This window comes from Platichthys flesus, chromosome 11 (assembly GCF_949316205.1).
Source record: "Platichthys flesus chromosome 11, fPlaFle2.1, whole genome shotgun sequence".
Lineage (NCBI taxonomy): Eukaryota > Metazoa > Chordata > Actinopteri > Pleuronectiformes > Pleuronectidae > Platichthys > Platichthys flesus.
Window position 1 is genome coordinate 15,948,779 of NC_084955.1, and position 27,506 is coordinate 15,976,284.

At 42.5% G+C, this 27,506-nt stretch overlaps 1 protein-coding gene across 1 annotated transcript in view; it reads left to right on the forward strand.

The window, feature by feature from the left end:
• Positions 1–304: 304 nt before the first annotated feature.
• adam22 (ADAM metallopeptidase domain 22) overlaps positions 305–27,506 on the forward strand; it is a 52,130-nt gene continuing 24,928 nt past the window's right edge. The window contains exons 1-6 of the mRNA XM_062398804.1: positions 305–439; positions 664–824; positions 4,191–4,267; positions 16,895–16,961; positions 20,911–20,993; positions 23,845–23,908. Coding sequence (XP_062254788.1) covers positions 343–439; positions 664–824; positions 4,191–4,267; positions 16,895–16,961; positions 20,911–20,993; positions 23,845–23,908 — 549 coding nt within the window. The 5' untranslated portion in view covers positions 305–342. The remainder of the gene's footprint in view (positions 440–663; positions 825–4,190; positions 4,268–16,894; positions 16,962–20,910; positions 20,994–23,844; positions 23,909–27,506) is intronic.

Genomic DNA, 27,506 nt, shown 5'->3' on the forward strand with positions numbered 1-27,506 from the left:
GCTCATGTTTATGCATTAGGCGTTTCTGCAGAGCGCCGCTGGATGTTGATGTGTTGTAAGGAGGTGTTCCCACTCCTCCCCTCCCCTCTCCTCTCCTTTATCCCTCTCTCCTCCCTGCCTCCTCCGTGCTGCTCATCCGCGGGGTCTCGGTGCGCCTCAGACGCGTTTGGCGTTCAGACTCCCAAGTATCCCGATGGCCCCCCACCACCAACGGGACCGCGCTGACCGGACCATCAGCCCCGGCTCCAGACTCTCCTAGCGAAGGCAGGAGCCGCCACTTCCCCTGGAATACCGCATTGTTTTTGTAATTTCCAACCAGAGATCGAGAGAGAGAGGAAGGTGATGATGCTGATGATGAGCCCGCGATGGTGGATTTCCCTTTTGTGCGTCTGTGGACTGATGCACGTCTGTCACCAGAGCAGCGCAAATACCCCAAATGGTAACCGACTCTTTTTATTTGCTGTAAACAAAGCGTTAAACGATCATGAAACATGCCCGTGTTTGTTTTATTATTTTTTATAGCATCCGCAGCTTCATGATCCGAATGTAAAATGTGCGATAGCTGCTTCGTGTTATGAAAGGAAACCGACATGTGAGATGGCGACAGGCGCGTAATGAAAGCGGTGTTTTGCTTTCTCTCTCTCTCTCTCCATCTCTGTGCAGGAGACGCCTTGTCGGGCTTGAAGGCTCTGCGTGATGCGGGCAGGTTCGTCGGGAAGGAGGACACGGTGCCTCTCCGCCTGCTCTACAGCAGACACAACCACAGCCAGATCACGCAGGATGAGCTCAGCACCAGGGTGAAAGCCAGCCCCGGCTCTGCACAGGTACACGGTGTCTTCACTCAGTGTTTGTCTGGATGGAGGTGGAGGAATGCGAGACGCCTTCTGCTGGGTTTTTTTCCTGCTTGTATCGACTCATCGCCTCATCTGCACCCTGTCTGTCCTCACAGGGAGCATGCATAATTAGTTCATTAGCAAAAACAGAGAAGACAAACCTGCAGTAATGAGGCTGTCTGCAGGTGCAATATGGGTCATGAGCAGAAAACACACCACATATAAACTGATATGAAATATTCATCTGGGTAATGGGGACCTGAGTGTTTACATTGTCCTCACTGCACATTCATAAACTCCTCAGCTGAAGACATCTGGAGAACCAGGACCATATTTTCAATAAATCTTGTCATTGCAGCTGAGTTGCTGCCCCCCCCCCCCCCCCCCCCCCCCCATATCTCATGTCCCCTTCCCTTTATTCATGAGTGAGGCGTTTAAATCGCTGTGTGGTTAGAATTATCTGCAGATTGTAGCTTGTCACAGACATGGTGGTATTTGGGTATTGGGCTGGATAACACGGCCTAAAACGATATCAAAATAAATAATATTTCTTATAAGACAGTATCAGAGAGTATCACAATAGATTTCCTCTTATATTTATCTTAAGTTTAAGTTCACCCCTGAGTAAAGGTTGTGCTTTAAAACAAATGATAAACAGCCACATGTACATGTTGTATTATATTGTTATTTTTGGAACCTTTGTTAAACTGCTTCTCATAAAAAATATATAGCACTAATTATCTGAATTGTTTTTGATGCCCAGCCATATTTGCGTATATTTTGGTCCATATGCGTTAAGAATCCTTACATAGCTAGACCACCAGAGGGCACTGAAAAGTTTATTTCTCATCTATTTGATGTTCCGCTTCGGTAGATATCGTCACTATTCTTTTGATAACCAAAAATCACTCACAACAATTATTTTTAATTCATGTACATCTGCTTTTCTTTAAGCTCTCAAATCGAATAATTATTATAGATAATCAGCAGGAATTGTGGTCTAAAGAATTGTTAACGCTCTTTTGAATGGTAGCTGCAGTGTTTCTCATCAGAGTCTCTATGTAGCCAGTGAAACACAGTAGATGCTAGCTAGAGGGTAAAGTAGGCTCCACGTTTGTTTTAAACTTAGTTTCGTTGGATGTTTTGGACACGTTCACAAACAAAATCAATAACGTAACAAATGACTGTTGTTAGTTAACGAAACCCCTTGGGCACAACAATGCTGTTTAGCAAGAAGGCCTACCAGAGCCATTTGGCCTCATCTATAATTACTGATACAGTGCAGTAATAATCGTAATCACTGTAACTGTGTTCACTGACTCAGTCCAGTGAAGCAGCCTTGCTGCCCGGTTCATTTCAAGGGATGAGTCAATTAGCATTGTCCAAACCTATCATGCGTTTTTTAATTTGTGCGGCTCAGGACTGTGTGGACTGGCCAGTTCAGGGCTGGCAGAGAGCGGAGGGCTACAGATGGTCGGAGGCAGGGAGGTGTTAACCCTTTGTCTCACTGGCACCTCAGAACTGCAGCCCCATGGTTAAACAAGCCAACCTGAACCCTGTACAATCAAAATCTCCCCCTGAAGCTGATATTAACATATGCTGTCTCTGGGATAAATGTTAAAGTCAGAAGATTCCTTTCTTTCTCCCTTTCTATTAAGATTATATTATCTGTCATGCCTAAATCCTTGCATTTACATCATTTATGTCATTCCTGGCTGAGGGGTTAGTTATGATATGTATGAAAATCAAGCAAACCAAATCTTTACTGTGTCTGAATGTGTATTCTGTGAGACTCAAAGTTTAAATGAAGCTATGAGATATACATCGCAAGTGAGAAATAGATCCAAGGGAGGAGGAGACGGAGTCGGGAGATCTGGAATTTTTATTTGTGTTCTGAGCCTTTTGTCCTCCCGGAATTAACACTTGTGATGTCACTCGTACGAAGCTTGATCAGCTTTTTGCTGTATTTAGATCAATAGCCTAAAAACAAATCTGTCAGATGGTTCTGAAAATGTGTGACACACAGGAGAATATTTATAGACTTCTTTTGCGTTGCCTATTTTCAGTATCTGGCACAAACACCTCTGAATGAGCTGTGGGGAGCTCAGCAAAGGGCTCCTGTTGTTTTGGTAGAAAAACAAATGCTCCGTGTTGGATCAGTCTGTTAGTATGTTCTCGCCTGTCTGCCTCTCTGGTTGTGTGTGTTCAGTGCACTGACAGCACTTTACAGTCATACTTCCACAGCCATGAGTAGAAAGTCGGCCCTGCTGTAACTCAGAAATCAATGTAAGGAGAGTCGGTGGCGGTCTCAGAGAATCAGGCCGACTCAGTCAAGCCGGGATGTGCTTTCATTAAACACGATTACTGGTACCTCCTCCCATCATGGATCCAATCTGCCAGATTAGATTTCAGCACAAGTGTGCCATGGAAAGGGATTGCCTCTTGTATATGCACATACACACATCCTCACACCCCCACACACGTTTTTCCGCTCATATATTCATTGACCACGCAAAGACACAATAGAGCCCTTGGTCACTGGGGACCTCAGGGGTAAGTTCGTTCCTGGGTGAGCACCGGGGCACGGCCTCAAACAGATACCAGACACAAACACACACACACACACTCACACACTCACACACACACACTCACACACCCTCCTCCCCTAGATGTCAGGCGGTGGCGGGTCTGTAATGAAGGTGGCCCTTGGGCTGAGGCCTGGGGGGGAGGGGGATCTACGTTTCAGCTCGGCTCTGGGACTCCCCCAGAACCTGCACCGGAATGATTGTGGGGAGTTCTCATTGACCTGAGGGTTTGTATTGAAGCCTTGGCCATATGTTCCCCAGCACTACGAATGAATCAGACCCTCTTCAAGCCAAATCCGTTACATATACACACACACGCACAGAAAAGTGCATTTCTATTTTTCTACATAAATATCATTGCTGCCATATTAAACAATGGTCTCTCAGAATATTAGGTGATTTGATATCAATTCAGGATCAAACAAAACCTATCGTTTGAACACAGAAATTAATTGTAATTGAGGTAAAATCATTTTGTATTATGTTGATCACATGCACGTTTGCTTAAGTGTGTATGCGTGAAAGTGGGAGCCAGTAAAGTGTATTTCTGTTTTGTTGCCTACGTGTTACCATCAGACCCTTTGTAGAAATTAATATTCTGACCAAGACGACGCAGCTTGATGACTTAATGAAAACCATCTTATTCTTACCGCTGATTGATGTTGAAGAAGACTAAGCAGTCATCCATCAATGCAGAGGATAATTGATCAATGAATATGATAATGACTGATTGTAGTTAATGGTGAATAACCTGCCCCCTCTATCTGTGTAGGTGAACCACGTGGCCCAAGCAAGCTTTCAAGTCGAGGCCTTCGGGAGAGAATTCATCTTGGATGTGGAGCTGAATCAGTGAGTATTACTTTATTCAATATGGCTGTTTGGTTTGGTTTCTGGTTATCTGTCTGTGGGTTGATGCCTTACAGGAGATTTTTATGTTTTTTAACATGCTATAGCTAAGCCGACAACCGCCATATTGTTTTATGGATAGAAGATGGCTCAATTTGACCCCTAAGTGTTCATAAAATGACCTTAAAGTTCACTTGCTTGTTGAAAGGATCTAAGCATGGACTCACATGGGCCTGAACAACATTTTTGCGTATATATTCATATTATATACTTCAAAGCCCCTACTGAGCATTAAAGAAGTGCTGACGCCAGTTATTTCACTAAAGTTGGTCGTTTCATACTGCAGGACACAACTCTCTCTGGGGATGGTTTTTACCTGTTTTGGGGAATGCATTCTTATAAAGGACATAAATAAGTTTGTGCTGAAATGTGGCATTGAATGATTGACTGTGTGCAGTGAGTGTATTTACACGTGTGTGCTTGTATGATTGCAGCAGGTCAGTTACAGTGTGTGTGATTTAGAGTTTCCATCATAATGGGAAGTGATTTATGGGAAACCTGGAGCTCTGCGCTGTCATATTCTGATATTGATCACAGCACTGCTGATGGAAAGCAAGCAACTCTCTCCCCTTGTTTTCTCTTTCACTCTGACTCAGTTTCTCCACCTTTTTATCCTCCTCCTCTTCCTCCTGCTCTCTGATCGACACAGTGAAAGTCATTCAGTTAAACACACACACACAGACACACACACACACACACACACATACACAGAGAGTACATGTATGCACAAGCTGTCATGCATGCACATAGACATTCATCAGCATTTGGCAAATGGGTTCTAGTCATTACTCATTTGTGTGACCTAGTGTGCTTTCTGTGCCCTTCTCTCTGATTTCTTCACTGGGCGTGTGTGAGAAAGTCCATTAGAATATGAGGAGAAAGCAAACACCAATGTGAGAGTTTTTATCTCAACAGAGAGGGAACTGGCCTCCGACCAGACAGCTCTGGGCAACAGTTTGACTTGTGGTTCTGAATAAGAATGAGATACTGAGATCAGTGCAGTCGAGCATTGTACTGTGACTTTTATCTGTTGTCTTCAATAATCTGATCAATCAACCAATACAAGGAAAAATCATTTCAAATACAATTAAGACATTTTATTACATAAATTTGAATTAATTACTTGATTTAGTAATTAAAAGTAAGTCACTTTAATTTGCAAAAAGGCTTAAGAATTTGATTTTTCACTTCCAGCCATTTTTAGTGAAGGTAAATAGGCGTTTCATTTTGGATGCCTGTTAAATGCTTCATGTCTGCTTTACTCGTGGCTTTGTCTGTCTCTGCCAAAACTTCTGGGTAATAAACATATGAAAAGGAAAAATGGTTTGCTGCTTAACGTGACTAAAACTTTGATACATTACCTCATCTGTGAAAGGTTGCGCTTCAGTTGCGTCAGGTAGATTCCCATGATCCCAAAACATCATCAAGCAAGGTCTTTTGTTATTGTCTTGATTAAGGGACCCCCAGCGGCTGAAGTTGCATATTGTAAATTTGAAATCTTTCAGTTTTGGACTGTTTGTTGGATAAAAAAACAAATTCAAGACATCACTGTGGAATTCCTGCTTCCTTCCTCTCTCTTCCTCTCCGTCCTCTACTCCTCTGTGCACCGGTCCCTCGCTTGACAGCCGTACCACTTTTGTTTACAGATAGCTTTCATGCCAGACAGAGTAAACCCAGTTGATGACTGTGTGGGCGCAGGAGTGGGAGGCATTTGAGTTGAAAGGGCCAACATTGTTTTTTTGGCTCCCTCCAAACTCAATCTCTGAATTTTATCAATGAGTGACTCAGCTGCAGAGCATTTTTGAGTGTGTTTTATTGTAACCACCAGCAAAGTTGTGTTTTTCAGCTTATTCATAGCCCGTGTCTCTCGTGCTACGCTACAAGCTGGATCATCTAGTTATCTAGTCAGTTGATTTTTATGCCATTAACTGTGATTGATAAGAGTGAGGGCGGTTTGTTATGAGCTTTTAAGCTCCTATTTTTCAACTCATGTCACTTGTTATATTCAAATCTTCCAGTCACTAAAACATTTCACTTGGTTTGTCATGTCCCTCAACATTTCTACCAGCTGTCACACTATTGCTGGTACTTTGCTTCTACCTTTTGAGTTTGTGTGTGATCCTTGTAAAATGTGCACCCCATGACACCTCCTGTAGCAGGCCCGCCCACGGAGCCAGTTTTAGTTTTAGTTTTTATCTCTGCCGCAGCTGTGCGAGGTGCAGTCTCTCGACTTTACAGATGTGTAGTTGAGATCGAAATAACATCAATATACTCAATACAAGGGTTGGAACGTCAGCTTGATGAAAGGCATGACAGCTGATTCTACTGCAAGACGGTCCCTAGTTACCCGTCTTAGCTACCTGGCTCAGTGGAAGGGAAAAGGCTATCAGATGATTGGTTCACCACCGTGATCTACTACACTTAAATATTACAATACAATACAGACATTCATCAGAGTTTTTTTTGTTTGTTTTGAGATAACCGCTGGAGGGATGCCATTATATATTTACTGCATGTAGATTCATGGTTACCGGACTAATAACATTGATCCACCTACATTTTTTAATTGATCTATAATTTTGTTTATGACCAAACGAAAGCAAATTATATTTCCATCAACCATCCATCTGTACATCCACTCATTCACGTCTGAGTGTGTTGTTCAGGGTCACGGATGCTGTCTATCCCAACATGCACTGCACAATAGGCAGTGTAGGCAGTGTAATTGGATTCAGCTTTTCCTGGATACCCTTGACAGTCTGCTATTCTGTCACAGAACATTTTATTTAGATAGGAAACTTGCCAAAATGAGTTTGTCATCCATTGTGGGAATAATTCAGAATATTATTGTATGCTTCAATCCTCGGCTCTTTCATGAGATATATGGTGTATTGACACAAGCCACCCATCTGAGGTGTTACCGTCTATAGGGAGGAAGTCAGGAGGGGGTTGGGGGGTCATGGGGTCTTTATTCCCCCTCCCTGTCTTTGTCTTCGTCCTACTCCTCCATCTCAGCAGCCGCCTACAATTTACCATTCATGGGACCATGAGTGAGCTTAAAATTTTCTCTGGGTTGGGGGTTGACTGTTTTTTATTTTTTTTAAATCATCCTGAACCCCAGCACACACACACACACACACACACACTTTCACACATTCATATATACACACTACCCCACCCTTGGTTGTCCCCACTCCCCTCCACACCCACTCTCCATTCAACCCTGTCCCTACTCCCCCTTTACCCCGCCCCTCCCACCTGCTTTCGCTGAATAATAGATGGTTCTGTAAGATTAAAGGAGTGCACACATATATGTGTGTGTGTGTGTGTGTGTGTGTGTGTGTGTAATGGTTTCTGTGCCTTGTCCATCATACTGTTAAATGGAGACTTTGAGCCACTGTACATTTAGAATGTTACTTATAAGGACAAATTCATGTATGTATGCACAGAAAAGTTGAGTCCAGTTAGGAGAGTGTGTTGTTTTAGCAGTAATGACATAATTGAGTGTAACGAAGGTTAAAGAAATCAATATCACATGTAATGATAATGATACAATTTATTATCCAATTATATTAATTGGACATGAATTGATAGTGACATTAGCTTGGGATCCATTTCCAATTTCTGAAGATTTATTTATCAATTTTATTGATTAACACAAATAGATAATTTAGGAATCCAATCAATGTTCAATGATGTTCATAACAATGAGCCGTGTCCCATTAGACCAAATTATCAAGAATTCTACATGTAAAAGAAAAACATCCGTACTAAGTTGTAATTTTACAATCAACTTATTGTGCAATCAAAACATTCTTGTACCTCTGTTATTATATTTGTCATATTTTGATATATCATTCATTAGAAATATTAATTTCATGTCTATTCTAAATGTATATTTAACAAATGTAATCAGCTGTCAGAGCGTGGCCCCGGCTGTGCTGTGGTGTGTTCAGCAGTGTGAGCCAGACCAAGCAGAGTGGACGCCTATCTGTGTGTTTGCGCTCAAAGGTGTGCATGTTGTGTGTGTATGACAACGTGTGATCGCAGACAGAGAGAAAACAGGTGGGCAGGTCCAACTGGGACGAGAAGGTTTCATAACCTCTCCAGGGTTATGAAATAATCTGCTGCAGCAGCATAAAGACGGGAGGAGAGGGCTTCTCCTTCTCCTCACGTCCGAAGTTGACACTGACAGAAGCTCACTGGGTTATTATTATGTCTACTACTGTGTTAGGTCAGCTTTCCCTCAGCATGCAGACATATTGTTTATGCTAATGCATTGGGTCAATTACTTCCACTGCTAAATGCATTATTCATATTTCTGAAGGGAGGATGTGTGTGCACTCGGGACGACAGTGTGAGTGGGGAGGGGGCTGGAGGGGACAGAACTCTAATATATCCATGTGCTCCCTCCACCTGCCTGGTTTAGAAAAGACGCTAACCAAACATCCCATGGTTCAGTAGTTTGATGAATGTGCACGTATGTGATGGTGCGTCTGTGCATTGTCATGAATGTGTGTGTGTGTGTGTGTGTGTGCTCCCACCGTTGCACTTGTTAATATGATGTGAACCCTGAAAATCTGCTGCTGCTGAGTCTTTGTGTGTCGTCTCGTTGGGCCCCAGCTGCAGCAGGAACATGTGAAGCGTCGTGTTAATTAGAGGTAACAAGAATGGATTGAAGGAAATGACGCGCAGATGGAGAACAGGAGGATCAATACTTAGGAGCAGGGAGAACAAGAACTGGACAAACAAAGAAAACCAAACTCAATATCTCTGTTTCTTTGTTATATTTCCATATGTTTACGAATATAGTGACTTTGCTGGAACTTGAGGCATTTTGAATTGACTCTTTCAAATCTTTATTTCAATTACACTAAGCAACTGCCAGAAAGAATGAATGTATGTCGTTAAAGCTGAGCTGTGGTTACATTCATTGTTAGTCACCAGATTTCTTCTCTTTTCTCAAATGACTTTGCAAAGCTGATTTTTTTAATTATATTTAAATTTGTTTATTGTTACATTCATGCTTGATTGTTCCTCATTTCCTGTGTTGGCACATCACTGCATTTCTGTGTGAGTTACTGCTGCCTGGTGTTGATCTGCAGAATGGTGTGAAAACGGCAGCAGTGCTGTGTCGCCTGCTCGCTCAGAGATAGAATGTATTGTCATTCTCTGCTGATACAGTATTCAGTGTGGGGCTTACATTGCTGGGGTTTAAACAATAACAACAAATACAAATAGGACATCCATGAATTAATTGTCCTGTGCATATCCACAATATAAACCAAACAGCACTAGTGTTTCAAAATCTATCAAATTTGAATGACTATAGTTTGCTGGTTACGATGTTTATACATGTCAGTGTTGAGGCAAAATCATTTTGACGTTTTATTACTAAAACTGTCTTTGTTTTAGCTGGGGTGACTTAATTCCTAATTCCAGTTTCTACAAAGCAGGTGTAACTATGATTGCTGTTTGTGATGTAACAGAATTTTCCAGACAGAGGGGCTATATGTGAGAATGCAAATGTCCTCTGCTCCAAACATTTTCCTACTAGACCCTTAGTAAAATGTCAGAGTGAGAATTCAGCAGGAAAGGGTGCTTAAAGCTCACAGCGAGCGAGTGGCCATGACTTTTCTACAACGCACAACTGGAAGCAGAATTTATAGGACGAGATATTTTCTAAAACTGTTGCTTGCTCATGGGAATTTCTGGCCCATCTCTGCATCTGCCCTAAATGCCAGTTATCTAACAACGTCTTGGTGAAAAAGGAATGGCTCTTCTGGACGTCATCTCTTGTTCACGTAAGAAATTAATCAAACTGTCGTCCAGCCCACGTCACGATCACGTCGACTTCATGACTTTGTGTGACTTTGAGTGGACTTTGTGACATTTACCATCTGGTCCCTCAAATGTGTGTAGGTGTGTGATGCTCGGCTGATGCTCTGCTGTTATTGGTTTACATCCCTGTGTGTGTGCCCGTATTTATGCTTGTTGCTACTTGCACATGCAGCCTTACATCTCCACATGTGTATGATTTAACTCTCACATGTCCCATTCCAAAATAATTTATCGTCTGCTCGTGACTCACTCGCTGCTTCCCGACATCGCCACAATCCAACTCCACTCTTCTCCTGCTTTTCCACCTCCATCTCTGTCTCTCCTCCTCTGTGCCCTGCTCTGTAATTTATTGCAGAGAGGCGTGATCTGATTTACTGCAGATTTAATGAGAAAAACACAGAGTGGAGTGTGTGTGTGTGTGTGTGTGTGTGTGTGTGTGTGAGAAAGAGGGAAGGAGAGAAAGACACAGAGAAAGAAGTAGTTGAGAACGAGGAGAGAGAAGGGGACATAGGCAGAGATGTGGATGTCCTTCATGCACCCTTGAGTCTTGCTGTGTGGGTTGAATATATGTTGGAGATAGGAAGATATATAGTGGAGTGTCTGTGAACATGCTTAAGGGAGGTATGTAGTTGAAAGAAGTCTCCTCTCCTCTCCTCTCCTCTCCTCTCCTCTCCTCTCCTCTCCTCTCCTCTCCTCTCCTCTCCTCTCCTCTCCTCTCTCTCTCTCTCTCTGCATCTCTTCCTTCTTTCCCCCTCTCAGGGCTTTTCTCTGATCTGTGTGTTGTCTGATCAAACACACTATTACATCACATTGGAAGTTATATTTGTGTGTATATGGGCTAATGCAGTGCTCACAAACATACAGATAGTGGTTGCTAAGTGGCTCAGAGACGCCGACAGCACTCTGTATAGTCAGAGCAGTGTTTGCTAGAATGTGAATACAGTGAATACAGTTTTGCAGAGTTTGTGGTGTGTGTCAGGGAGGTGGATGCAGATCTTTTCTGTGGCAGTGATTTGGGTTAAATAAGAAGAGCCAATAGCAGCACGGACATTAAGATTACTACAATATGTGTATGTGGACATGTTTACACTATTGGGTTAAGATAACAAAAATATGTGCACTTGGTTCCGGTCTGTGTTTCAACAATACTCACTTGCCCTACACCAAAGGAGTTTTTGGTTTCTGGCTTTACAGTTCTGGAGTTGTTGTCCAGAAAAAGCTGATTCAAGACTTCAACACTCACAGTTTCTCTCCTTTTCTTCCAAAGTTGCGTTGCTATCCCTCTACTACGACTCAGAGGGGAAAGACCAAGAGTAAGTGAGACTGTAAGTTTGGAAGATATTCACTTGAATTTTCTCATTCAGATTGAATTGTAGCTTCTCATTAGCTTGAGCTGCGTTGGACTAGATGAATAATAACAGTGACCAAAAACAGTTTCAAAGTTTATATCGACAAGTAAATGGGTCTGTGTAACACAATTCTGACCAAGTTTCTTTAGGAATGTGCCAACAGTATGTCTGAGTATACCTCAATTCAAGACCCACACGCAAATGGGCTCTCAAATTGTCTATTTGGTAGAATAAATGTGATATTTCCCTTAAAACCACATATGTTAATATCATGGTGATGCTATTTAAAACGTCATGAGATCGCCAACGTCAGTAGAATTTTTTCTTAATGAAACATTAGTGTAAATATTAAATGTATTAAATAGATAAAATGACAATTCATCGGATTGTTATTGAGATGTTTCAGTCTGGTCCAGCTCGCATCAACGTCCATCCAGCCACGTCATTAGCATAGCTAACAATGTTAACCTGCCCTTTAAGGGTGATTGTCGACTTTACAGGATATCAAGCACTGAATTACCAGCCCCCCCCCCCCCTCTTCTCTGAACCATCATTCTTTCTCTTTCTGCCCATCTCATTATATTGCTTTAGTGTTACCCCTCTATTCACCCTGTCCTTTGTCGAGCCCGCTCACTCAGGGTGGAGGATTAGTCGAGACAAAGAGTGATCAAGGAGCTGGTTTAAACTGAAGACAGGGACAGGAGGAAGACTCTTGTTCTCTCAGCAGGAAAAAATACTAATGCCTCTGTTGTCTCTCATAGATTACTCACTTTTCCTCTGTCATGCTAAGTAAAAATCAATGTAAAGCATGCTTTATTGTTCAGAGACTAAGTGTTTAACAAAATGTTACACCGACAACAAGCACAGATATAAGAACAGTGGGTAAGGGTATAACCATGGAATATGGATCAGTAAACAGGGCCCGACTGCCTGATCCCAAAGGTCTGTCTTTCTGTCTCCATTAACCCTTTTTACATTCTGTGGAGTTCACTAACAGCCCACGTGTTGTCACAGATACAGATCTGCTTGTTCTCTTCAGCGGCCATAACATCCCCATGTGCTGCATAATTCAGGAGTCGACTCTGTTAGGCCTGTACGTTGCGTGCCATATACCCAACTGCAGAAGGGACCCAAGGCTGCACACAACAGGACTATGAGTGTTCGGTTTGATTTTTTTTTACCCTCTATCAGCATCAGCATTTCTGGTTTGTGAGCGTCAGTATTCCCTGTGCAATAAGAGCAGGGATCCCAGTGAGAATGCCGGTGGAATTGCATGTCTGATAAGTGATTGGTGAGTGAATGAATTACAGCCTGGAGACCTTTAATGAGGCCTCTGAGGGAGGGAGGACTGGAGATGGGGGTGGTGGGCAGGTGAGAGCAGCTGCAGCTTGTCCCAAAGACAAACCTCCTCCCCTTCCTCTCTTCTCTTGTCGTCTCTCCTTCAATAATTTTCACATCTCTACTCCAGTTTTCCACCTTTCCTATCTCGCTGCATCCCCCTCATGCTGTCTCTGGTGCACTTATCCTCTCTCCTTTCCGTTGCTCTGCCCTTCGCTCAGCACTCCCCCATCCTCATTACGGAAGCCTGACACAGCACATGCTCACAGTCCTTTGTGTGGCGTTGCCCTTTTATTACTGGGTTAAATGGCAAATCCATATATGGAGCAGAAGTGGATTTGATGACAGCAGTGTTGCCTTTGTTTCAGATATGTATGAATGTCTGGACGCACAGGATTCATTTTAAGGCAGAATTTCTATGAGCCTTTGCTTATTTTTGTGTGTTTTGAGATGTTGGGTGTATTAAGAGGAGTCTTTGGAAAGACTGTGTGAAAGCAATGAAAAGCCTGCGATGCCAACATTTGTGCCAGTCCACAAAAACACACACACACACTAGCCCTGCCAATCTTTTCTGTGCTCTTTTTCATCTCAGTGCCGCGGCGGTGCCTGGCGACACAGATCGTGAGAGGAATTTTACAAACTTAGTTGATGTTTGTGGGTCCATGCTTCACCTCAGAGGGAAGTGGGTTGCCACAGCAGATGTCTCAGCCCAGAGCAACTCCCAGCAAACTGCTATAAAAATAAAAATAACGGATGAAGTTTGATGTCCACTTAATAAAGGTGAAAAGGATTTGGCAGTGCCACATTTCCTCAGCTCAAATAGCATCGGTGCTCTTTGGTTTCCTTTGTTTGTGTATTTGCAGGTGTGTGTGTTTGTGTGGGTTGGCTGACATTATAGTGAGGGAAAAGACGAGAGAGGGAGGTGTGTGCTATTTAAATGGCGATGTTTGTCTATGAAATGTGTAGGCTGAAAGTGGAGCGTCTGTCGATCCACCTCCGAAATCTCCTCCAGGGTTGATTGACAGTTTGACGCTGGCTCTCTTACAGATGTTGCCGCGGCGACGGAGGCCTAGCAAACTCCAGTACACCCGAGGATGAGCATGGGTATTTAAAAACGTAATGAGCTGAGAGAGTGAGAGACAGACGTAGAAAATGAGACGGAAAATTGCATGTTGTCTGTTTGAGCCACACGTCTGGCCGGCACAGAGGGGCCAGATGCCACCGAAATATGTCTGACACCACAAATCTGTTAATTTAAGTTGTGATAATTTCATAATTCTGTTCCCTCATCTCTGTTTTGTTTTTGTTGCTTTTTAATTGGCTTCATTGGACAAACATCTGTAACTTTGATCATGATTTATGCTGAAAGTTTGCAGCATCTACGTCCACGGGGAGAAATTCAGGCAAAAAGCGCGTGACTGTGTTTGTTTGCATATCAGAGTGGAGCTTCAAAGAAGCCCCTCTCAGTTATGCATTTACGCTCATGTTAACAGTAAGAGAGGGAGTACAATATGCATTGGTGGGGAGATCTTTCTTTGTGTGGGGGTTGGGGTCGAGGCTGAGTTTGCGTCTTTGTCTGTCAAATAAATTATTTAAATCCTGTAACAATTAAAGCTGAAATCTGTTATCAGAGTCTTCCATTAGAAGCTTGTGTGTCTGCCATGCTGCCTCCGTATGCTCTTCGCTTGCCCCCCCCACCCCCCGTCTGGGCTCAGCATGGAGCAGGATCAAGATCACAAGCTCTGAATCTTTTAAACACACATCCCTGCAGAACAAAGGCTTACAGTGCACGCCTGTGACCCAGGGACTCGTGCACACACTGGACGTCTTCATTACAGGAGCGGGTGAAGGTCTTGATTGCGTTTTCGTTTGATGGAGAAATGTCGATGATTTCGTTGCTTGTGTGTCAAGAGTTACGGAGGGTTTCATTTGCACAGTGCTGTTGTGAGTGTGGGGTGTGAAGTGTTTTGGATGTTGTTTCGACATCACCGGGTCGAGCTTTTTCAGGGAAAGGTTCATTGCAGTGCAAGTGATGTCTGCTCAGGTCCTGAGCTCTGTATTCTCATCTTGTTTCCACCTCTCTTTAACTTTCACTGCCTCTTCCCTTCTCCAGCTTCTATATTCCCCCCTTGATGGTCGTCCCCTCCCCTCCCTCTTTCCATTTTATAGCACTCCCTCTCTCCACTCTCCCTACATGCTTTTTATGGCCATAGCAAACTGCCTATTAGTCATCTTAGAGAGCATCCTCTGTCCTGTGTGTGTGTGTGTGTGTGTGTGTGTGTGTGTGTTTGTGTGCGTGTGCGTGTGTGTGTGTGTGTGTGTGTGTGTGTGTTTGTGTGTGTGTCAGGGGCTTCACTTGAAATATGTACGTTTTATCATGTTTGGAAAACTTTTGCCTCCCGAGAGAAGCCACCATAAACAGAATAATCTCTTATGATTTGTCTTATTATGACACATTACAGAATCCGATTTTTTGTATCTTTCAACACAGCAGCCGCTCCTTTTCTCGAAGAAAAAATAGCTATTCATGCATCATGTGGTTCCATGACAAAAAAGACTTTTAAATATACAATTTAAATATTTTTCTCTGTAAAGGTTGACTATATAATCTAAAACATTGAAATTAGTAGTTTGGCGTTTTTTAAATACCCTCATTTGCTTTCTTGCTGAGTTAGATGAGACGATTCAGCAAACATGCTGATTGTAGTGTTAAATTTGTATACCGCTCTCTTCTGGTGCAAGGTTGGCTCCTGCGTGCGTGTGTGTGTGTGTGTATGTGTGTACTCGCTTTAGTTGCCTCTTTAGGATCTTTTCCACTATAAACTCTGGGGACCACAGCATGGTCCTAATGCGGCAAAACGTCCTTTCTGAGCTCCTGGTTAAGGCTAATGTTTTGGTCAGGGTGTCCAAAATCAATGAAAGTCAATAAAAAGTCCTAACGTTAGAATGGCACTTACCTTCCCGAAGGCCTTAAATCTCCCTTCAAATGAATCAAGCCACACACAATTTTGTGCACTCAAATATCACCTAAATATGCCTGGTACATTTCATCAATATCTATGTATTATTTATTTATAAACGCACAAAAGAAAATACACCCAGTCATACAATGTTAAAGGAAGGGGAAAGAAATCCCTGGATCCCTACCAATATTTTTTCCACTGACCATCCTTTCACCAAGTTTCATGGAAATCCGTCCACTAGGCTTTGAGTAATGTTGCTTACGACCATCAAAGGCAGATGAAAACATATCTTCCTTGGTGGAATATATAAGAATGTCTAAACAAACCTGTGTGTGTTTACTTTTTATAAACCTAAGCCAAATCGCTGCTGGCTCAGTTGAATGTGAAGTATATACAGTTGGGTCCAAAAGTCTATGTATAGGGGAATGTGTCCCTGCCTGTACGTGTGTGTTTGGGTGTTTGAGTGTGTGTGTGTATGTGTACTGTTCAGGTCACCTTTTTGTGAGATAAGAGGCTAAAACCTTAAACTGTATCATATGTGGAAAGTGGCTCAAGGGATACATCCACATCATGCCGCATTCCTCTGTTTGTGTGTGTGTTTTTGTGTTAGTGTGTGCGTGCGTGTGTGTTGGTGTCGGTGTGTGTGTGTTTGTGTGTGTTGGTGTGGCTGAGCACTACACCACCTCATACATCTCTGTCTCAGATTGTTCCTGCAGTGTGTGTCTCCATTGGGATTCTTGGGTCCAGCTCTGCTGAGAAAGCACACACAGGCTGATTTGCTCTTATTTATGCCTCTGTTTTTCTTCCTTACTCTCTCAATTTATGTCCTGCCTCTTTCCTATTCTGCCTGTGTTGCTTTTTTTTTTTTTTACTGCGTACTGACCTTCCCTTGTCCTTCACTGCTCGGATAGACACACGCACCAGACAGTTGGGAGAAGGCTGAATTTGTTCAACTGTTTGTGTGGATTTGTGTGCAGGAAATAGCCTTGTCCCAGTACGCTGGTCATAATAAGCCTATGACATTTTCTAGTGACATTTTCTAACTTTAATTCTCTTTTTGTCTTTCCTCTCTGTTCCAGTGATCTGCTGTCTTCGGGGTACGTGGAGAGGCATTTGTCAGAAAAAGGGAAGGCTGTCATCACCAATGTAAGAAACTGCGTTTGATTTCTACTTATGCTCACTCACACTTTCAATAACCACTTTATTATTTGCAATTAAAATGGAAGACACAGTGTTTTTATGAGGCCCAGGTTTTGACAGTGAGACCACGAGGAATAGTCTGGTTTGAACTACTAGGGTGAAAGGAGATTGAGAACATTCTTTGAGCAGCTGTAAGCAATATTTTTTTTATATATCAATAATGACTTTTTGTTGTGATCCAAAGAGAACCATTACTGGATTACAGTTCCCCTTAACTCTACGAAGAACTGTTTTCATTCGTACGACTCTCTGAACCATTTTTCCCACCACAGCAGTCAGATATCTCAAGGGTCTACAAGACTTGCCCAGCAATAAACAATCAACCAATCAATAAAATTGTATTGTATAGCCCATATTCACAACTCACAATTTGTCTCATAGGGCTTTAACATGGTGAGACATCCTCTGTCCTTAACCCTCAGCAAGAGTAAGGAAAAACTACTAAAAACCCTTTTAACAGGTTAAAAATACATAGAAACCACATGTGAGGGATCCCTCTCCCAGGACGGACTGACGTGCATAAGATGTCATCAAGATTAAAGTTCTTAGCAGTACTGATGAGGATAAACATTTTGAAGGATAACTTCAATACTATATATCAAGCAGTCCTGCTGCAATCATAGTCTATGGTCAGCAGCCAGCAAGATCATGATCCATCATCAAGATCAGATCCACTATAGTCCGCAGTCATTGTCCATTGCCGCCAGTTAGAATCCATTATCAGCTGCCACCTCGGTGGTGGACCACCACCATTATCTCACTCCAACGCGACAAAGGATCCGTCATTCCCCCTACAGACAAACAACTGACAGGCAGAGTTAGTGAGCTGCTTTTGAATATAGTGGAGTATTAACCGCCACATAGGGTTAGTGTAGACCTGTTGAAGACCAAAGACAGAGGTAAAAGAGAGTTAATATTGGAGAAGCAACTAAAAACATAATATGATAATGTGCAGGGGTGTTGCAGCTTCCTGCAGCAGGTCTTTACTTACCGTGGCTTAATTACTGCAGGTCATTTTAACAGTTTCAGAAAGAAAACCACAGTCCAAGTGAACAGCCCATTCCAACAGGCAGGTTTAGAACTGCACTGTATGACTAGGTAACATAAACATCAATAAGGAGATAACATGTCAATATCGCGTTTATTGAATTTACTACACTCCCTCCATGTCTCTTGAGACAGGAAACTCAGGGTGAGAGTGTAGGGGATTGACGGGCAGTATATGGTCCGACTGGCCTGGAGTGTAACTGGGTAATCGGGTTGCCAATGTCACAGAAGCAAAGTTCCCCATTGACGCACCAAGTTTGCTCCCAAGTACACCTGCTCTGCTCTGTCTTATTTCGTCGCTATGCTGGTAGAAATGTTGCAAATCTCGAACCCTTTTACATACCAGGTGTATAATGTTACAGGGATCAGTAGAGATATAGATGCCGTATAGCTCATATATCATGTGTCTACTCCATTTAAAACATCAGAGAGGGGCTGATGTGCAGCTGCAGCCTCCTCTACACCCTGCAGCAGCTTCTTCTCCATCACTGAGCCGTTCATTGGATAATCAGTGAGTCCGTTTGCAAACAGAGAGAAACACTCAGCCCTCATTCATCTTAGATTTCAGTGGAAGTGAAACTGTGGACGGGGCCTGAACCTTCGGCTACCGTGAGATTACGTTTTCTGTAATAATCCTCTAAAATCTGGACTTCAGTTACAGGACACCCACTGAGGTGTCGTGTAACATCCAGTGTGGGGATTATAATGGTCAGGATTTACTCAGCTCAGCAGCAGATTAGTTCAATGGTACTTTACAGAGAATGATCCAAGTTATTACACAGCATTTTCTATGATATGGTCACTTTGTAATTATGGAAGTTGTTAGAAAGCAATCTTTCTGTGAATTAATTCACTTTGTAAATTTATATCCAGAATTTACTTTAGCTCTTTTTGTGCTGTTCAGTTGTGCAGGCTTTACAGCACATACGCTAAATAAACCTCTTTGTCTTATGAATAGTAAAGTATAATGCCTTTAGTATAATGTTTGCTTGTGTGATATCAGAGGGCAGAATGTCCTGACCTCCACCTTACATTGTGCATTATTTTGTTCAAATGATTGATGATGATTCATTGCTCTTATATGTGTGTGAGGACATCACAGATCAGACCTAATTAGCAACACACACACACACACACACACACACACACACACAAACACACACACACACACACACACGCACACACACACACACACACACACAGAATGAGGGTGTACCCACAGGGCTGGGTTTTTGGTGCTTTCTTTTCTTTGATGAGAAGTGGAGCAGAAGGTTCAGGGTGACAGGAGAGGAGTAGCAACACTGAGATAGTGGAGCACAGCACAACTTATAAATAGCTTCTCTTTCTCTCTCTGTCTCTTCATTACACGCTCGCTCTATCTCTACTCAGCCTCTCTTCACCTGTAGCTTCATGGGTTTGGCTAAGAAACTTTTTTAACATATTTTGTTGCATTGTAATTCTAGGTTTCAATGTGTCTTTAGTTTTTTTAACATTTCCACCCTGTTTGACTAAAAGTGCACTGATGGTAACTCTGAATTAGTCTAATTCGTCAGTTCTGTTCATCTTGGATGTTATATTGATGAACCAAAGTGGTAGAACTTATAACTTAGGATATAAGTGGGACTGAGAGTGAACTTTGAGAACAACCAAAAGCAATGTCAGCATGGCTAATACAATTTCACTGTAATTCAATCCTAGCAATTATTGTGAATGAATCCTTTGCGGACACACACACGCAGACAAATGGACACACAACGCACGCCGCTCTATGTTTGTGAGGACACTTATTGACATGATGCATTCCCTGGCCCCTTACCCTTAACCATCACAACGAAATGCCTAACCTAAACTTAACTGTTACCCTAAAACTAAGTCCTAACCCTCAAATGGGAAAGGCCATTTTCTGTTTTCCCATGTACAAAGCTCAGTTTAGAGTGAAAGGGCCTGGTGGACCTGCATGAAGCCCTGACCTGTACCCCATCCTGCAGCCAGGTCACAAATTCTTGTGGAAAGTCTTCCCGGGCTGGAAGTTGTCCCATCAGCTTAGTAATGCCCATGAATCAGGTTTCCACACACTTTTGACCAATGAGTTTTAATACCAACAACAAATACAAATATGCATCCTCGCATAAACCAATAAGATGGACACGAATGAAGTCCACAGAGAGACGTGGAGGTAGAAGTTGACGTAGCGGCATTTCTCTGCAGAGCATCAGACTGTAGAGCAGAAATTGATCCACTGATAAAAGCTGCGTCTCCTCAGGGAGACCAGCATCCTGCCTAATGGCTGTTAGGCAGTAAGAAATGGACCAGGAAGAGACGGCCTGCAGAGCACTTAGACACTTAGACATCATACACGTCTATTGAAAATAAATGCATGATAATGCTCGCAGGGAGAGGAGGAGACACACACTGTGCACACTCTGCATATAGACAGATGGAGAAGACAGAGAATGAGTGGTTGACAGGCAGCGGTAAAAGAGATGCCGAATATTTTTTTACGTGATGCTGTGGCTTTTTTATTGTGGACAAGTCGGGAGGGGAAAAGTCACTGAGCAGTTAACACAGAGACGGTGAGATGTAAAAGGGTAAATGGGTTAATGTGAAGAATCACACACACACACACACACACACACACACACACACATAGATCAGATCATGCTTGCATTTGTGTGTGTTTGTAAATGAGTTATGGGTGATTGATAACTCTGGACGCATTTGCTAATGGGTTATGGAAATTATTGAAGCAAGTGGGATATTTCACTCAGTGTTTGACACAATGAGACACTCAAGGAGGCGAAAGTGTGTGTGTGATCTTAATCTGTGTGTGTTTGTGTTTTGCTCACAGGGAGGAGAGCACTGCTACTACCAGGGGAAGGTCAGAGACAGTCCTCACTCCTTTGTGGCTGTTTCTACTTGTCATGGACTGCAGTAAGTACAAATATTTCTACATGTGTGGGATGTTTGTGTGTGTGTGTGTGTGTGTTTCTGTTTCTTCGCCAACATTGTTCATGCTGTGAGTCCAGGTCCTGGGCCTTGCTCCCATTTATCCGTTGGGTCAACATAATTAGTTTTAGCCAGCCCTTCTCTGTCTCTCTGCACTTTTCAGTACACAGATTATCATTCACTCAGACAGGTGCTGCTCAGAAATCTCTCTCCTCTCCTCTCCGTGTTATTTTTAGACTTTCTGCTCCAAAGCAGCTCTTGTCCCATCAGAGAGACGGATCAGAAGCCAGGCTTGCAGGGAGGGATGCATGAACACTGTATTTATGTGTTGTGTAGGCATGTGTATTATAGGTTTTTACAGTTACTTAAACACCTTTACTGAAAGGAAGCTGTATTTGTGAACATAAGACAAAACCCATCCATTGAGTTGTAATGATACGTATATTGCAATTGCTGTTTTTTTTACATTAATTATGCATATGACTTAAAAAGTAATTGCAAAAAGATAAGGAAGCAGAAATGCACTGTACCAGCAAAAAAAGTGAGGAAACGAGTTCACTGCTGACGGGTTTATTCGTTCATTAAATATAATTATTTTGTTCAATGTGTGAGTCAGTAATGCTTGTTAGTGTTGGGGCCTGGAGGACAGTGTTATTCACATTTAGTTGTGATGAGTGGACATTTTAAATTGAATAACAATGATCGCTCTCGAATATAAAGAGGAAGTTGTTTGGTAGATTATTCAGTGTAAAAAGGAAACCGACCTAGGAACATCTGTTTTAGATGCAAGGTGTGAGGTGTAAAGATTGAGAGACCTAAGCTTTATGAAGTCATAAGCTGTAAGACACACGGCATCAAATTACGCTTTTGAGTTGCTGCACTTCCTCATCAAACCTTGTTATATATCTTCTTCTAACATAATATCATGTAAATTCAGCTAGTTATGGCAAGTGGAGGAAATCAGATTTATTTTTGCTGAATAAACTAAACCAATCTCGGGGCTTTTAATAACATTTGCATATTTTATGTGACTATGGAAACATGTTGGGAAATGTGTGAGCACAGCAAGTTATATATCTACATGCACAAAATAATGAAACCTATTCCATTAGTTAATCAGTGCAGTTAATGTGTTGCAGAAGCATGACACTAATGTATAGGACATAATAGATTAAAATGTATATCATGGTGTTTCCTGCCAATTTATATTTATATATATATATATTTATATATGTCACATGAACATATTTCTGCGAGGTGTTATGAAGCTGCTGTTGTGGCAATTGTTAATATCTTTGACAGTAGTTGTGTTTTAAATTTGATTGACATTTCAGAAAGTCTCAATGCACATATAAAAATAATCACACAAGCATTACAAAGGAGGCAGAGGCACACCCATAATATGCTGTGTGTGTGTGCGTGTGTGTGCGTGTGTGCGAGTGTCTGTGTGCACGTCGTTGAGGGAAAAACAGTGAGGGGAGGGAGTTAAGGGAAGCCATAGTGGTATCGGGGGGGTTAGACATTAGGGAGAGGATATTTCCCTGACGCTGAGTCAGGTTTTCACTATACCTAATACACATTCTGCTATCTCCCTCTCTCTCACAAACTTCACCATGCAATGCAATACTGCTATTAGCTTTCCACAGAGGGATAGTGATCCTGGCAACATCTATCAGATGGGATGTAGACTATTGACTCAGGTTCCTGTTTGAAACGTCACTCAAGTTCTACAGATATGACTGAAATTAAAATGCTCAGCAGTGATTCAGAGTGAACCCTCTTCCCTTCTTGTTTTCCAGAAATGCATACACTAAACTGCAGAGACCTCTTATTCAGAACCCAGCTTTTTCCGGGGATGCTTTGGATGTTGCCACTAGTACAATTATATGGTGTAGCTTTAAAGTTAATGTTAAACTCTATAAACAGATTCAGCTTGTAGATGTGCAGACTCTGAAGACTAGAGACACGATTTTTGGTCCAGAAGTCTTCTGGTTTCTTTTTGTAGTTTGACCAATCACAAAAAAAGAGGTGTAACACATTGTCTGAAAACAGTCTGAAAACAGCTACGAGAGAGACCGTTGAGGAGAGAAGACAGATGATCAGTACCTGCAGTGTTTACCCTCCTGACTTCCCCGTTTGACCCAGCCATGCAATCTCCTAAAAGCTTCAGATAAAGTTAATTAACGGATGATGTCCGAACAGCAGGGGGAGACAAGGAGACCTTCAAACAGCTGCTCAGTGAGAAACTGATCCCTGACCCCAGTAGCGTTTTCATATGATGTGTGTGTGTATGTGTGTGTGTGTGTGTGTGTGTCTCTCTTTCTCTTGTTATATGTATTTACAGTTTTAAGTGCAGATAAGTGGATGTTCATGTGAAGTCATGTTTTTCAACAATTTACCCTTTCAATGACATCTGAGTCAATGCGACTTGTGTTCAACCACTCCAAACTTCTAGTTGTTGTTCCAGAGATGACAACTTCAGGTGACCTTTAAATTATGCTGTGTGGGGGGGGATATCTGAAATGATTGGATGACCTTTCATTTTTTCATCATCCTCCACCCCTATGCTGTCCATTTGCCAAACACAGCGGTGAGGGTGGCCGAGGCTTCTGTCAGAAATTGCAACGTTTTGAGTGCACAGCAGTTATTATTCTGAAAAATGCTCCAAATATACACCAAGCTCCTGGGCAGCCACCGAAGTGGCTAATCTGTCACACTGATACCTGGGCAGGAAGCTAATTCAGATGCATTATTTCATGTAGCGATGACTTAAACAGCATAAACGGGTGCTGACATGTGCTTTGATGCTACTTCTCTCCCCCCCTCTCTCTTTTAGTGGGATGTTTTTCGATGGCAATCACACCTACATGATTGAACCTGGAGGAGAGGACGGCAGCAATGTAAGTACTCCGCAAAATCTACACGGGAATGTATGCACTTTGTAGGAGCTAGTGGACGATGGCTCCTCTCACAGGGATTTTTCAATTTGTTCTCCCTCCATCCTTTCACGTCCAGCTGCCTTTAGTCTCTCGTGTGACTTGTCCGCTGTTAGAGCAGTGGTCTCCAACCTTTTTTCCCCCGACGTATCCACACACCACAATCTGATTAGTTCAAATACATTTTTATTAATGCATCTTTATTAATGCCAACCAACATCCCCCAATTAGTGTCAATCAATTAATCAATTTCTTTATCATTTCATCGTTTCCGTCACTTATTAAACAATTACGTGTGTCCCAGTTCTCCTACTGAAAAGTATATTATCTATTGTGATGATCTTATAATAGGACCAATACATTGTTTTCTTCTGCTCATTTGATTGGGCCTTTGGGCTGCATCTAAAGCTGGTGTTATAGTTTCAGCATTAGTGAACCTCCACATGATGTAGTTTTATGTCACAGGGTATATGTGAGGCTCACTTATGTGTAGCCTCTAATTTGTTGTGCCATGGTCAACAAAGTGTCCGCAGCTGACCATGTGCGGCTTTAATTCAGGCCTAAGTCTTGCCATGGTAGGGAAAAACCTGACCTCCCGGAAACGGAGTCAGCGACCCCTGGGACATAAGTTGGGATTCTCTCTGTGCCAGGCCTGTGCTCAGCAGGTGATACATGAGAATAGTTTTCCTGATGTCCCAGGATTCATACATGGGTCAGCTATTGTTCCGCGAGGAGCCGGACACAAAACCAGTATCGGTTACAGATCACAAACCAGCGACTGCGGCTGTTCCTAATGAACCCAGAGAGTGGCGGACAGGTCTCAGGACAGAGGGGATTTGCTGAGTTACAAAGTCAGCAGACAGCAGAAAACCCTACAGCCAATTAGATAGTACAAATTAAAGGCATTACGGTCAGAACGAGGGGACAGATCTGAGATTGTCTAAAGACGCTGTTAGCATGAGAACAGCTGCTGATACTGTGTGTGTGTGTGTGTGTGTGTGAGCGACTTTCTCTCTGCTCTAATTAAAACGTTCAGGAGAAGTGTGTCTGGTGTTAATCAGTAAGGGACGAATGGAGACGAGATAAGAGAGGTCAGGGACTTCTTTACCTGCTCCCGTTCTGTCATCTCCTTCGTCATCTCTCCTCCGCCTCTGTCATTCCTCTCCTACATTTTCTGGAGAGACTGAATTATTCAAGTGATGAGAGCGAGAGATCTTATCACATAATATTACTGCGGCGCTTGTCTTCAGAGACACAGTGTTGTTGTCACCTTGGTCAGGTCAGTTCCAACGGATATCGTGATGTAAAGGCACATCACAAGTTTTAACAGCGCTCGTTTCATTGTGATAAATCGTAACATTTTAAAACAAATCTAGTTTTAGGAAACTTAAGTTTATGTGCTATATTTCAAATACACAGTGCAATTAATTAAAGAATAGTTCATTAAACAGGGCTACTGTTTGTATCACAGGGAGCAATATGCGTGAAAATAAAACTAGAAAAGCTAATTTCAGTCACTGAGATGGCAAATCGACACACTTGTGAAAAACTGCTGAAGTACTTTTGAGATTTGAGTTACCTTAACTTTATCATTTGAGGTATTTAAGAAATGTGTCTTTATCTAGGCTATTTGTTATGTTGCAGATGCACATACAAACATATGATCCCCTCATCAAGTGTGATGTAATATTTATTTATAGGATTGAAGTGAATGATCTAAAAACAAATTAAATTCCCCGTCATGTCCATATTTTTAAATGTTGAAATATTAGATTTCATCTGGGCGCACATATTTGTTCCTCTCAGATAAATGATGTAAAAGGCACTGAAGTGTTTTTGGTATGGTCCTCCATTGGAGTTGTGTTGGATTTGGCTGGACGAGGGAATCCTGTCTGCAGGATGATGCTGGTAACACTGCTCTGCCCTGGAGTCCAGCGGTGGCTGTCAGTGTGTCAGCACTGAGCCCTGGATGTCTGCTCCCCTCGGGTGATGGTCCACATTGACTGTCTCTCCCCGTCTGCATCCGTGTGGGACTCGGTGCATCTCTTCTTCTCTATTTCCCTCACAGTCAATGCGGATCTCTTTGTCTCTCTCCGACTGTCTGGTCTGTGAGTGGTCCTCTCATTTTTGTCAAATAGACCTGCAGATGTCTGCTGCAACAACCTAAGTGCTTTTTTAAAAAGTTGTATGGTCAGACTTGTTCCCGTTATAGCCTGGAACAGCCACATATCACTCTGTCACTGACTAACAGCTTCGAATGCAGCATGATGCACCACTGATTCTGGCTGTTATGATCTGCTTGAAAGTGATGGTCAGATGGGGCGGCTGTGGAGATGGAGAGTCGGCATGGATCCTGTCGGCCATATGGTAAATCCATCTGCCCTCCTTCCTCCGAGCCAGGAGAAGTTACGCAGGGCATTAGCTCAGTGTGTCCGGAAAAATCAGCTCTGGTCTCCTCATGAAGCTGAATTGACTTTAAAGTGTCTTATCGTGTTATGTAAATAGGCTTGTGTACAAGCAGATAGTGTACTGCCACAATTAAAGTTCATTACCTAATAACATGATGTGTGGGCACTTCGCGGCTGATAAGTCCAGAGCTTCCTAGGTGTGTGTGTGTGTCTGTGGGTGCAGGTAACTTGTAGGGAGGATGTGTAATTGTAGCTTGCTTATGCAGAAAACACCATATGTTTTGTGTTTTTAATTTTTTCTGAACAGCTTCCAAAATCCACCTGCACCTCAGGGATCCTGTGGCTACGTCCCAACAGCTCCTTTTGTTGGCTTTCAGGAAAGATTGAGACAAAGCATAGTGCTGCTCACTCTACTGCACACAGTCGAGGGCCCTCTGTTGCAGATCATACTCCCTCTCCACCTCATGTTTCCTGTCTCCCTCAACTGTCAAAATAAAGGCAAAACTAATATAAATAGAAGTCAGGGTGCATAGAGGAGCAGGTCTGTGTTTCTACTCTCAGCTGGCCGAACCACTTACTGTTTTTCCCTACTCTGTCTCACAATTTTTACGATTCATCCTGAGAGGGGGTATGAATGAGTGTATACCAAATATCATTGAATTGTTGCGTGGATATATTTTTTCCAATTTGGTACAAAAGTTCACTCCTGGATGAACTGATGAGAATTTCGGGGGTCATAGGTCAAGGTCATGTTGACCTAATAAAACCCTTCTTTGCCTCAGGAACAAGTTAAGTCTTAAGAACTCCTCGTGAGAATCCTTTTAAATTTGGCCCAAATGTTCACCTAGACTCATGGATTATCTGATTCAATTTCAATGTTAAAAGGTAAAATGTGACCTCATAAGAATATGGAAATTAAATGTATGTAGACTGAATCTGCACTGGTTGGCGGAAGCCTACAACCACAGGGTGGTAATCGAGTTGATTCAATATCTCTTTATTTTATTGCTCTGGGCTTCTTCCATTTTCTGTAAAACATACCCAAACATCCCATCTCAACTGGTCTGCGTTTTTATTGTTGCAGTCTTCAGATCCCGTGTGGCAATCTAACCGGCAGGGGAGGAGAGGCTGTGGATAACTGTCCTCAGCTGTAG